Source organism: Thunnus maccoyii, chromosome 1 (assembly GCF_910596095.1).
Source record: "Thunnus maccoyii chromosome 1, fThuMac1.1, whole genome shotgun sequence".
Lineage (NCBI taxonomy): Eukaryota > Metazoa > Chordata > Actinopteri > Scombriformes > Scombridae > Thunnus > Thunnus maccoyii.
Window position 1 is genome coordinate 23,607,569 of NC_056533.1, and position 14,328 is coordinate 23,621,896.

At 35.6% G+C, this 14,328-nt stretch overlaps 1 protein-coding gene across 2 annotated transcripts; it reads left to right on the forward strand.

Moving 5' to 3' along the window:
• Positions 1–603: 603 nt before the first annotated feature.
• On the forward strand, positions 604–12,061 carry LOC121901625 (amyloid protein A-like). Of its 2 annotated transcripts, XM_042418494.1 has the most exons (5): positions 604–664; positions 2,703–2,777; positions 10,634–10,733; positions 10,892–11,030; positions 11,923–12,061. In XM_042418494.1, exons 1-5 carry the CDS (start codon positions 647–649, stop codon positions 12,059–12,061), a joined length of 471 nt encoding a protein of 156 aa, XP_042274428.1. In that variant the 5' UTR covers positions 604–646. The 2 variants fall into 2 exon arrangements, with proteins under 2 accessions (XP_042274428.1, XP_042274438.1); XM_042418504.1 differs by lacking the exons at positions 604–664; positions 2,703–2,777 and adding an exon at positions 8,383–9,207.
• The last annotated feature ends 2,267 nt before the right edge of the window (positions 12,062–14,328 follow it).

Below are 14,328 nucleotides of genomic sequence, written 5' to 3' on the forward strand. Positions count from 1 at the left end.
CTTTAAAAAAAATAGTGGTAATTATGACAGGCGATAGGTATCTGTCGCTGCTCAATGAGAAGAAAGGAGCGCAGGTGATAATAGAAGCATGGAAGAATTGCTGATAATTTCACGAGCAGTGACATCAATGATTATTTTTCACAATCAGTCCTGATCATCAGTCATCTTTTTGCCTGTGGCTTTGCTGGGGAATCAATAGTCAGTTGTGTTCTCTGCTCGGACATCCCTTTTACGCACAACCTGGTGAAGTTTTACCTTCTACCTCTCGCTCAGGTGCCTCTATCTCGCTATTCATTAGTGTCAGTCTCATGAGCAGGTTGTGTGCTTTCATTATGATCATCATGCCATCACAGCCAGTAGGCCTATACAGTCAATAAGGCACATTTACTCGCTGTTCACGTTCGCCCGGAGCCGTATGTGTAACACGGCTCACTGGCGGTCTCTAGTGTTACACATAAATCAGTGGCAGTCGTGTTGACTGAGAGCATTCCTTCCATCCATTATTATGAGATATTTTTAAAGACAGGATGTCTTCTACTTCACTGGAAAGTCCATTCTCTGTGTATGTGCACTGGAGGTTTCAAGTTTCTACATCACACTTGTGAAAGTTGTGCACTGGGCCAAGATTGGCTCCAAACTAGGTGTGATGTCACGAATCCTGCTCGTAAGTACACACCTCGAACTCAGATTTTCCGTGAGCACAGAAAAACTTTCCAGTTTCAGCAGATGAATGTGAAAACAGCCTTCTTGTGTCAAACTCTGAAAATACATCATTCTGCACAGTGAAGCTCAAACATCCAACTGTAGGAACAAGAAGAAAAACATATTTTTGAATGGAGGGGGACAAGAAAAGATAAGATAAGATAAACCAGGGTCAAAGTGAGTGGTATTTTAACAATTAAAAGCTGTTAACATATGAGTGTTTTTATTTAATCACCTTTATTTTAGCATTTATTTTTCCTAAATCAATAAAAAAAAGAGCATGTAACACTTCCATAGCAGTGAAGCAACAGGACAATAATGTAACACTCATACAAAAATGATTTGAGAAAATTAAGTACTAAAAATACTTCCAAATTCTTGTATATTCAAAGTCAGGTAACTCTCGTGTGTAATTTAATGGGTACAAGGAACAAGTTGAAGATTATTATGTTCAGCTGATAACTGAGATGATTAAATTGCAACCAAATCTTCACTTATTTGTGACCTCTGTCTACTCTCTACCCAAAAATTGCATGTCTGATCCCCCATCGTCTATTGCTATTCCTGTGGTTTCTTCCTTTTGTCCAATTAAAATGTTATTTTCGAGAGTTCTTCCTCGTCCAAATCAAGTGTCTAAGGATAGAGAGTGTCATATCTGATAAAAATGTATAAAGTACTTTGAGGCAAATTTGTGATGCAAGGATTTATAAATAAAACTGATGTGACTTGACTTGTTTTATCTGTCTGCCATTAACTGCAGTGTAAATAACTTGCTAAATAAGATCTGGAGTATGACACAGCTTATAGCACATAACTTTGATTATGCATTTTTTTTAAATCTATAGCCTGCTTTGTACGTCTCAATCTCTCCAATGCCTGGAGTTTTTTGCTACCTGATGTCATAAACCGACAATTTTAACTGACTAACAAATTTAACAGTAAAATATGACTTCAAGGATAGACCACGTTTTTCATTTTGCCATATTCCTTTCTTGGATTCTTGTACTTGCTTGCTTACTTAAATAGCTCAGTACCAGCTCAGCGCTCTGCTATAGTGAATCTCAGTTACACATTTGTTCCTTTGTTCTACCACTCAGATTTCTGTCTGACACCTCTCTCGTGAAAATGCCTCTGACATCTTGAGCAATTATTGTGCACACGTGCAAAGCAGATAGTCTTCCAGTGAAGCCTATCCTGGTTCTTCTCTTCGACAGACGTGGAATCTTTTAAATCTATCGCATATGCAGTGTTTTCATTCTTGAGAAATTACGCTTTCTCTGTGTATCAGACATTAGACACAAAGAGCTTTTCCTGTTTCAAACTTCTCATTGCATCAGCTCTCTTTCTCAACCCCCAGCCTCCCACCCTCATTTTTCCCTCACACTATCTTTCTGATGAATATTTATTAGCCTGTCACAGTGTATTCTCTGAACTCAAAACAACACATTCATCAACACTACTCGAGCCATGCTTTAATCCTCCAGGGGTTCTTAGTGACATTGGGTAATTTCTTCACAAAGATTTATTCACAGTACCAGTCTTTGGGATGTTGTTTTTATATGGAACTATAAAAGGTTTACAAGCACTCACAGGTTCCAGGTAATTTTAGAGCTATTATATCACAATCAGCATCATTGTTGTTATGAGCATTACAGCCACACCGATGCACAGAAGCCTTGGGGGATACTCTACTCTATTGTTACTGCACATTTACAGGCCTCAAATGTGCATAAATCAAATGACACAAGTTTGAGTTACACAACAAATGGGTGGGACAACAAATATGAGAATATATATATCAGAGTGGAATAAACATGAATTTAAGAGTTCAGTGTCGAACAAATACAGGAAGTGATGTTTGTTCAGTATTTGCACACCTCTAAACCCCTCACAGACATAGCTGAACATGGTGTCACTCACAGCCTTATGTACCATCATCTTCTGAATGCACAAGTGGAGGAAATCTGAAGTGCCCAAACTATTCTCGTCCATTTCTACAGGTGTTTCTTCAAGACTGTCACCGCATCTTCCTTCAGTATCCTAATTGGCAGCATTTCTCCCCTTCTTCTTGGAGGGTCAGTGTTTATTCCATTGATGAACTGCACATTTTCAGAGCAAGAAAAATGATATGGAAGACAACCTACGTATATCCGTCTCACACAGAAAACCACTCTCGTTATATTGTGTGGAAGTCTATTAGCAGGTGTTGAGATGTTGAGAGACCCATGTAGAAAGCATCACAGTAGCGCTTCTCTTTGGATTACAAGTTTTTGCTTGTTTGATGTTTTGTTGCTTTTTCAGAGAAATCTGACAAGTGGGGCTGCAACTAATTAACAATTAATTTTATTATCTATTAATCTGTTGATTATTTTCTAGATTAATCAGTTGGTTATTTGGTCCATAAAATGTCAGAAAATGGTGAAAAATGTTGATCACTGTTTCCCAGAGCCCAAGGTGACGTCTTCAAATGTCTTGTTCTGTCCACAACAGTCCAAAACCCAAAGATATTCAGTTTACGGTCATTGAAGACTAAAGAAACCAGAAAATATTCACATTTGAGAGGCTGGAATCAGAGAATTAAAAAATGATTCAAAATGCTTTATCAATTATATTAAAAAAAAAAAAAAGGCGATTAATTTAATAGTTGGCAACTAATCTATTTTTTTTATGACAAGACAGCACAATCCAATTCAGTTCTCTCTTCCAAGAGGGAGATGATCTTTTTCAGCCTCTAGCGCCTCATCAATGAGGAAGGAAAGATGTGACAGTTGACAAACACTAGGTATATCATGAATATTGGGGTGTTAAGAGTTTATAAAGCAACATTTTGAATTAAACGTGGCACACAAAAATATAAGTTCAGTGAAATGTGACCTTGCGGTGAAGTGTTTGTTGCAAGTAAATGAGTGCCATAAGTGTGTAAAAATGTATTAAATACTATCAAATATATTTACCCCAAGGCTTTTTGGAATCTGTGATGTTCCACAAAACCTTTTCAAAATGTGTGACATGTATGATATATTATCTAAAATGTCTACAATTACAGAGGAAATTAACACTACTCTCCACTGTTCCACTGCAGAGCTGTACAGAACAATAATAATTTGCAAAAGTATATCTGCAAGCAAGGTTTAAAATCTCCCTTCTAGCATTAAATAGTCTTGGTGATCCAGCTCACCAAAATGTATTGTCACAAGGGAAAGTGTGGGATCTGTAATGAATACTAACCTGCAATGAAGTAGAGTGAAAGTAAAACCATGCAAATCAAGAGGCATTGCAACTATTAAGTTTCAAATGACAACTATGAGAAAGATTGTTCTCTGATGAAAAGAAAATCACTGTTAAAAGCGTAGGAACCTGGTACAACATCAGACACACAAAGAGCAGATTCAGGCAGGTGTGATAAGAGGCTTAGAGAGTACAGACAGGTCAGTGTTGTCAGTCAAGTTGCAGTTTCGGTAGGAATGTTGAATAACAGATAACAATGTGCGCTCTGCCATGACACATCTATTTGATGTTGCTAGGTCAAACATGCATGGACACACAAATAGACACAGACCACTGAAGCTTCTGTAAAAGAAAAATGTGCAGAAACATATAATGATATCAGTGTATTTATAGACTGTTTCTGAAAAATACCATTATATAATACATACTGTATACTATATTGAACATTATTTTGTAGGTATATAATATATACTACTAATATACTGTTGTAGAATTTGCAAGATGTTTTTAAGAGGATCTGATTCATACAATTAACAGCATGACTACTGTATATTCATTTTTCAGTGAAAGTCCCCTTATTTGCATTTAAATAAGCATTTATAAGCTGTATACAAAATCTAATTAATGGTTACATTATAATGTAGTTATAAGCAGATATAATGCCATTTCTGAATGTGTTTTACTGTCTTGTCATTCATTATCTGTTTACACACCAGCCTCCGCTTACGGGTGCCCACAGGAGGAGTGTTAGCTGTTGACAATACATTATTAAACACTAATACTTGCTTACAACTATATTAGACTGGGATATAAACCATTTATTAAATGTTTGTGTACTGCTTATAAATGCTAAATAGGGGGATTTAAAGTAAAAATGTTATATGTTGGGTATTCTGAGCATATTCTTCATCCCTGATGATTAAATCTTCCACATGTAATCCAACAGTCATGCATACTTGAAATAAGAATGTGACAAATGTTGAACTTTTGAGTCAAGGAAAAGTGGCTGATGACTTGCAAGTGGTGTTAAATCAGATGCATACTTACCTTAGTATCACATGGTCCAATGGGAACAACCAAAATCTACAATTAGTAAGTAATTAGTAAGTAACTACAATTAGTTATTACAGGATTATGAATTAATTAATGGGTCATGATTGTATAACATTTTGCTGTGATTGCTGTTTGTGTTGACAGTGGTAATTTGCATTATTTCGTATTATTAAAAATTTGCACCTTTTTACTTCTTACTTGGGTTCAACCTTAGCCAATCACAAGGGACGCATGGACCAACTCCATTTCAAAAACTATTACATTACATTTTTTATTGAGATTACTTGTTCAAGTAGCAGTTTGATAACCTTACAGAAAATAATAGTAAATAAAATGTAACAGCTTTTTTGGAGCATTTGGATTTTTGTCGATGCCATTAGACATTGGAAAAAATGTATACAATAAGCATGTCTTTTCTACGGAAACCCTGAAAGGCAAGTGAGAAAAACAATATTTCTGGAGATCCAATTTCTAAGTCTGATCTAAATTCTTTTCTCTCCTTTGTTTATGACTTAAGAACAGGTGAAAAAAAAGTTTTGCCAGGCAAAAAAGAAGTTTTGCCAGGAAGTGTTTGTTGTTGTAATACTCATTTCAGCCATAGGAGGGCATTACTAGCTAGCAAGCTAACGGCTAACGTCAGTATAGCTAATGCTAATGGCAGATTAGTGCTGATTAAAAAATTCAGTATAGAGTGTATGGAGAAATTAAAACTCACCTGGAAGAAAACATGAATGCTTTCAGTCCTATGTAGAACATGGAGTAGTGGTGGTGTAATACGAAATTAGTATTACAACAACAAACACTGATAAAAATCCTGACAAAAAAAAAAAAAAAAAAAAGTTCCTACATGAAGTTGCCTTCATGTAGGAACAGCAACATTTAATTTGAAAAACACTCTTAAGGGAACAAATTACACAAAAATTAAATCACCACAAAAACTTGGTTCTTGAAGGAGTTGACAAGACATTGATGGTGGTGACAAATATCTGATGTGAGAAAAGAGATCTTTGACAATTTACATGCTGGACGCCATTATATGTCTTTTTCCACAGGAGCAACCACGTATTTCACACTGACACACATTTCCAACATCAGGCTGAAAACAGGAAATAGGAAACAGGAAAAAAAAACATCAAGCTGAAATGACAAGTTGATTGTAGGACAATGACTAAGCAACTATTTTGAAAATTGATTAATTGTTTTTAGTTACTTTTAGGCAATAATTTCAAACATTCCCTAGTTACAGCTTCTCTATTGTAAGATTTGCTGCATCTTTGTCTTTTGTGATAGCAAATTAAATATTTGGAGGTTTAGACTGTTGGTCTGACAAACAAGCAATCTGAGGACATTACCTTGGACTTTAGAAATTGCGATTGCCATGTTTCTGACATTTTATAGATCAAACAATAAATTGATTTATCGGAGAAAATAATTGGCAGATTAATAAATACTAAAAAACAATTGTTAGTTGGAGCCCTAATCTCACATGAGTAGTGCCATTAAAATGAGAAATGAAAACTAAAATGTAATTGCCTGATTTATTTTAGAGGCAACAATTATTAATGAAGCCTGGACATTTCTAAAAATTCTAGTTAAAAGCAATACCCCTAAAGCTGAATGACAACACTTACTACTTGCACTTACTTGCCCTTAGTACCGGCACTGTATGTTTATGAAAAAAGTAACCATATAAAACGTGCCTTAACAACAACAAATACAAGAAAAAATAAATAAAGAATAGGACATAAAAATTCCCATTCTTTAAAATAAACAATCACAGACAGTGCAAATTGTTAGGTGAGATAGATGAAGCGATGGAACAATATAAAAAGGAATGCTCCGCAAAAATCTCTGTTTTGAATATCCCTCACTCACTGTAAGCTTGTAGGAAACATATTGAGCATATGGATGGACAATTCAGAAGTGGATCACACCTTTCAAAGTCTGCATGGAAATCGGATAACCACTAGCATCCATAGAAACAGAAAAATTGAAGACTCAAAACTTTATGTTGGAGCAAGTTACAAATATTTCCAAGCTACCTTTCAAGCTTAAAAGGTCTCTGATACCAAAACAAAGGTTTTCACAGCAGTATTCCTTTAAATTATTGTAATGTCTCTTTGTCAAAAAAAGAACTTAGAGCTCAAGAATTCACATAAATAAACATCAAATTAAAATGCATCATTTTAATGACCAGTTACATTTGAATATCATGCCAATCACTACACATCATCAAACGTGTTTTGCTGTTAGCTAGCTAACGTTCCCTCAGTTACAGTAACACATAATGGATCGGTTTGCGAAGCATTACACTAATGTTGACTTTTGTGCAAAACTGGCCTACTTATCAGTTATATTTGACTAGTTACATCAATGCAAGACAGAGAGAGCACAGTGTTTTTGGTTTCAGACAAAACTGAGGGATTCAAGAAAAAACTTATTCTTTGGAAAGGAAGAGTCAAGGAGGGGCAATTTGACGTGTTTTCACTCCTAAGTGAAACTTTGGAAGCTTCTCCTCATGTCAACATGTTTAGTGCTATAAACCATCATTTGACTAAATTGTTACAAAAGTTTGCAGACTACTTCCCAGAGGACCCATGACATAAAAAACCTTTGGATTTTGGACCCTTTCTCTGTGCATCCTGCTTCAGGAATCATGGCTCTATCCACTGTGTTGGAAAATTAACTATTAACTATCAGCAGATAGCAGCCTGAAACTTCAGCTCACACAAGTTGACCTTGCTTCATTCTGGATACTGACTGCCAGACAGTATCCTTCTCTGTGAAAACAGGCAATCAAATTTTTGTTGTCTTTCACCGCCACCTATTTATGTGAGTCAAGGTTTCCCATTGTCACTGTCACAAAATCAAAGGCAAGGAACAAACTGAAAGTAACTTTGAATGCCACTCTGCATGTTAGCCTCTCACCCATCCCACCATGACTTGATCTTATTATTTCTCAGAGGCAAGCCCAAGTGTCTCACTGAGGGATACACACACACACATTTTAGGTGACATTTCTAACTATTTTACCTTACCAAGCTTTGGTATGTGACGAGTTGGGAGTGAGAACATGTTGCCCTGAGAAGTGGAGTATAATTTTTTCACCCATCTTCATCCAGCAGATCAATAATTGAGTTCCTTTTTGCTTTGCTTGGTAGCATAGGCAAAATACATAACATTTCCAAATAATTTAAATTACTATTGCTATATGCCTTTACTTCTGTCATGATAATAATTTGGTACCATGCCATCTGTTCATAACGTCAAACAAAATAAGCTAGTTCACTATATTTTTTTCATTAAGCCTGAGATCTATTCTTTGAGATTTTTTCTGACTTATAAACCAATCATGATGATTTGTAGTTTTTGCACATATTGTTTTCTTGAATTGAATTTTATTCCGAATAAATGCAAAAAGCATTGGACTTAAGTTTTGAAATCAGAGTCCTGCTAAAAAAGCTACATCTGTATTGTTGCTAAAAAAATCTCTCATTTCAGTAGCAAGTCAATATTTCTGAGAGTGGAGCTGGACTTGTGATTCTGATGCTACATTAGTTTCACGTTACTTTGTTTTATATGCCAACATCTCTAAATGACTTAATTTTATTATATGTCCCATTGTTGTCTGTGTAGTAGTGTGTACCATTTTGTAACTGATAAAATTGTTTTCTTTCGTGCCTAAGTACTATTGGACTATGTACTAAAGTGGCCTATATGAAACACATCAGCAATTTGCAGCAATATTCTTAACTTAGTCCTTCAGTGTTGCATCCCTGAATGGATGCTGCCATTGGCCTATGTTCCATGAAAATCACACAATTTTCTTCCAAAATTGCATTTTCTAATTATTTGTTGAGAACACCATGGGGCACTAAATCTTTTTAATTGAAAATTAAGACTGACAGATCTAACCTCCGAGGCTTTGAAACGCTATTAGAAATCTATTGCTATTTATTAGATATTCAAAAGAACAAACAAGGAAATTTTAGAAGACTAAAGGACAACTGTAAGATTCTCTATTTTGATCCACACACCATTCAACCACCCAAGAAACTTGTAACTAATTTTAACCTGTGTAATGTTGTTGTATATGTTCACTGTTTGGCAGTAAATGTCATGGAATTAGATTTATTAACATTTAAGGAAAGCACAGAAAGTTTTATTTTTTTCACAGCTGTGACCATCAAAGAACAAAATGACTGACATCCTATGAGACAAAAGGTCAGTAAGTTAGTTTTGAGGAATTTGAACCTTTTGTGTTTCTATGGAGCAATTTCACTTTTTTAAAGAGCGCCTTGTCTTAATTCATGTTCAGTAAACATGGTGAAGTCAAACAAACGGTTGCTGATAGAACATATTCTGTCCTTGATGTCAGTGAACTTCTTCCTATTTTGTAATAAAGTTTTGTTTAGATTTCTTCAGCACGGCCACTACAGAGCTGTCTCTAATGCAAATACTGAATATGAGATACAACACAGACAATCACAGCAACTAAATCAAAAATAGTTTAAAAATTCAAGAAAAAAATACAAAGTAAAAAGTGCAGGCAAAAGCAAAATTTAATAAGTCTCATAAGATGATACAGGGTTTGGGATGGAAAGCAGTTATTGAAGGTGTTAAATCATAATGTAGAGTTCAGTTTTTGAAAATGGGAATTATGTCATTGACAACCAGTGGCAAGCAGTCTCATCTCAATCTTGTATATTTAGTTGCACAATCATGAAAATGGAAATAGCCAACTAATGATGTATTATATGTTAATATTATAATACCAATGGATCACATATCATAAATGTTTACCCCCATCATTATTTTTTTAAAGATTTGAAACAGGATTCAAAATATGATTGAATACTGAAGATACTGCAGTCTTTGGACTGGACAGCATGTTGTGTGAAAATCTAATATCTAATGAAACCAATCAGACCAGTGTCTTCAATCTCTATTTTTGTGAGTCAGTGAGGTATTACTACATTTCTGTATTCCTACCCATCAGGAGTGATATGGTCGCAGATTGTGATCTCTTGACCTATGCTTGATAGATGATCTTTATGATCTGAATGAATGAATATTTGTTCTATTGGCTGTGTCAACAAACTTGCTAATATATCGTATGCAGTGTTTAACCCACAGAGCTGTGCCTGAATATCATGGACATGTCTACTAAAAGGCATGTTGGGCATCTGAGGAGAGGCAATTAATTAATGCAAATAATTGCTCTGTTAAATATAGCAAACAATGGAAACATGCAGCAGATAATGTCTTACACCTATGTTCTTTTTACATAAAGATTACTGTTGTCCCAACTTCTTTTGATTATTACAGTTGCACAACCAAGTAATATCCTGAGTTTGTTTGGTTGACATATTGGAACTCAGTCAGCTCTCAGATGCAGTGGAATTTCCATCATGTAGAAATCCTACAATCTAGCTCATTTCAGAACAGAATATAAGAAGAGTCAGATCAGTAGGGTCCTCACTGAAAGATTTTGTAAGATCTATTAAGACTCACTATCAATTCTGCAGGAACTTCAAGGTAAGTTTGGATTTTAATTCAGTAACAGGACTTCAATAATATAAATTTGTGTATATAATATTGTGTTATCTTTATGATGTACTGTATGTAATTGTTTTTATTTCCTTATTAGACATCTATAACCATGAAGTTGCTGATAGCAGGAATAGTTCTGATTCTAATAGTGGAATCCAACGCCCAATGGTACAAGTTTCCTGTCGAAGCTGCCCAAGGTTAGAAACGTGGCCTTTTCAGAGTCTCCTCATGAACAATGTATATAATTTTACTGTATGTCATAGATCCAGGATTATGTTTTTTACATGGCAATGGCATGTCTTTTTTATGAATTACCTCATACATTTCACCAAACCCCATCTGTTCTTCTGGCTAGGAGCTCATGACATGTGGCGAGCATATAGTGACATGAGGGAGGCCAACTGGAAAAACTCTGACAAGTACTTTCATGCTAGAGGGAACTATGATGCTGCCCAAAGAGGAGCTGGAGGCAGATGGGCCTCTGAGGTTATAAGGTAAGGAGAAATGTGTAGAAAACAGTCTTCAGTTGATGATTGGTTGTTGCACATTAATTTGTTTGTTCACAAGAAATCTGTAACACTTTATTTTACAGGTCCTTCAAATTACCTGCTAATTACTCAGAAAATTTCCAGGAAATTGGTAAAAAATTAAGGGACCTGTAAAATAAAGCATTACCAGAAATTCTTGTTAAAAAACCTCCAGATGGGTCAAAGTGGAGTTATTATGGAGCATCGCAATTTTTCAGCCCTTCATTCCATGTATATATTACCACTAGATCTCATAATTCACAGGAATGCAGTAATATATGCTTTCATTTCTATGCAGATGACAACCAGATCTATTTCTATATTCATTACAATAATATCACCTGATTAAGCAATCTGCAGGACTACCTTGATGAGGTTTAAAATTGTCACTGCTCAGTGAAATACAGATATATTTGAAGTCATCATTATAGGTCCAGATTTTTTCCATAGCCTAATTTCCTCACATTGTAATTAACTATCTTCAAACGATATGTTTTGTATGAAATCAGTGGTGCAGTACTGTTTCCTGTAGTTTCATAACATATAAGATGGTCTTTTTTAACTGCAAAGAACTTCAAAACTACAATGCATGTTTATATCAGAAAACACCTAAGAATGATGCTAAGTTACTATTAGAAATATCACAATTATCTGTATTCCTATCTATGCCAATATCACTTGTACAGACTTCGCTACTTCAGAATGCCACAGCCTTGCATTTATTTATTAATTTTATATTACCTCCTTCCAATCTTTCCGATCCTGGGCCTTTTGTACAACACTTTGTAACTAGCTTTTAGAAAGTGCTTGTTTTGTCATCTGCTTGTGTGGATATTAATTTTCTATTTTCCACTTTCAGTGATACCAGAGAATGGGTGCAGGAACGAACGGGTCATGGTGCTGAGGACTCTGCGGCTGATCAGAGGGCAAACCACCATGGGCGGGGGGGAGGAGATCCCAATATTTACAGGCCAGCAGGACTGCCTGAAAAATACTGACGATGAAAACCATCAACTTATAATAAACTAATGAAAGCCATTTCTAGTGTTTGAGTTATTGATTACACAGCCAAAGTTCAGACTTTCATTTTCCCCATCAGAAAGTGTTTCTGGTCCAGCCCAAATGTCAAGACAAGAAACCAGGACAAAATTCCCAACATTTAATACATTACATTGATTTTTTTCTTTTTCTTTTTTTTTTTTGCAGAGCCAATTCATTGAGAGATCCCCCAATAATAGCAGTAATTAGTCCAATATCAGTTTAATTCCAGTATATTAAATACAATACAATGCATCCAATATCAATCCATAACAGTATTCCAACTCCCAGACAAAAACATTACTGAGTGGATGAATGAACAAACATGTGGCAGTGACACTATGATTTGATACTGGACAGTAATGACACAACAAAATAATTAAATGACAGCTGGCAATTATAACTTTAGCAAACCTAAAAAACAAACAAAAAAACAAAAGTGTCAAAGAAGATGATGCAAGGTAGATGTCAGTAGGATGAAGGGGGAGAAAGAGTGATCACATGGGCCAGCTTTTATGGCCTGGCAGCCTCCTATACAGTGGTCACACACCCCAGTTCTCTGTTGGTAAAATAATGTTGCTTCATAAAGGGATTAAGTCTTGTTCTCTGTGACATTTCTGGATTTAATGTGACAGATTTTCACCCTGTCCATCTCTGTTTGTTTTGTTGGTGTTTCATTCAGCTGTAATGTTAAGACATAGCCACTCAGTGGCAGCACTGGCCTCCAAATGACATCTGAGGCTGGAGCACATTAGAGGGAATGCTCTTTGTTATGAGACTCATTATCACTATCAATTTAAAGATTTAGTTTAATTTATATGCCAATGAATGAAAATGTTTTGCCTCAGCATGGACAACACAATAAAGTCCAGGGCTCATCCACTGTGGTTACAGTTTGCAATAGAAACAATGATAACAATTAAAAACAACCTCCAGAATGAGTTTAACAGTGTCTCTCCAGAAACAGGGTTACTGTTACTCTGGATAACACTATGGTGAGAATATATGTTTTTCTGCAATTTTTTGTGAACAGACCCTTTTTTACAAAACTTGTATAAATCTGATAATGAAATATTCAGATTCCTCTGAAGGCAAAAACAACAACAAAAAAAAACACACCTTTGAACTTGTTTTACATGATGGACCTCTTTTAGGAGGTGTTCTAAGTTTAATTTGTGGTTTTTATATATAGGCTATATATATGGTATACATAGTGACAGAAAATTATATATATACAGTACTGTGCAGAAGTGTTAGGCAATTTGGATGTTTAGATTCTCATCCTTCATGCAATACCTTCAGGGAGGCATCTGATCAGTCCAGAGTCATAAAGAACTATCTTTGACATTTTGGATTTTTTTTCAAAGTTTGACTTGTATGAAATGATGCCAGGTTAGTGTCAAAGGCAGCTCAAGGGCCTGTGCATTTGTATGTTTTTTTTCCTTTGTTTTTTGTCCTTTTCCTTTTTTGCTTTGTTTTGATTTTTTTCTTTTTTTGCTTTATTTTTAGCTTTTTCCTTTGTTTTGTTACTTTTTTTTGTTTTTCCTTTTGTATTTTTTCCTCGTCTCCTATCTCCTCTGTCCTCCTGCCCATGACCCTCAGCGCGCCATGTTTAAGGATGTCTCAATTCCTAAAATGCATCTCGAGGAGAGAGGAGAGAGGAGGCCTGCTGGAGGAGCTATATGCGAGGATACACAGGTGTATCCTTGTGGAAGTTTTTCGACACCTGTGACGTATAGAAGAGGCGTGACACAGCTGGAATATACAAACCATTTGTAGTGCTTCACACAATAATAATATATAATAATATAATATATAAAGGATATATGTTTGTGTGTGTGTGTGTGTGTGTGTGTGTGTGTGTGTGTGTGTGTGTGTGTGTGCACACGTACGTTAAATAAAATATAACAATGTATGACATCTGTACATTCTTATCATATTATGCCATGTTGTAATTCAAATTATATATAAGTTGTCATGAACACTGTTATGCTCATCTGTCAGAGATCATAAAATACAGCAGCAGGCTGTAACAAAATAATGGACAGATGATGCAACTCTGCAGCACGTTATATTTAATTGACATGACGGCTCTGAAGCAAGGATGTCTCATTTTATTAAATGTCTGTTTCCTTGACTCCTCTCTCCTCGTGTCTTTTCCTCGCCTCCTCCGCTCGCATCTCAGATAGAAGGGACTAAGACGCGAGGAGAGGAGGCGAGGGAAAGG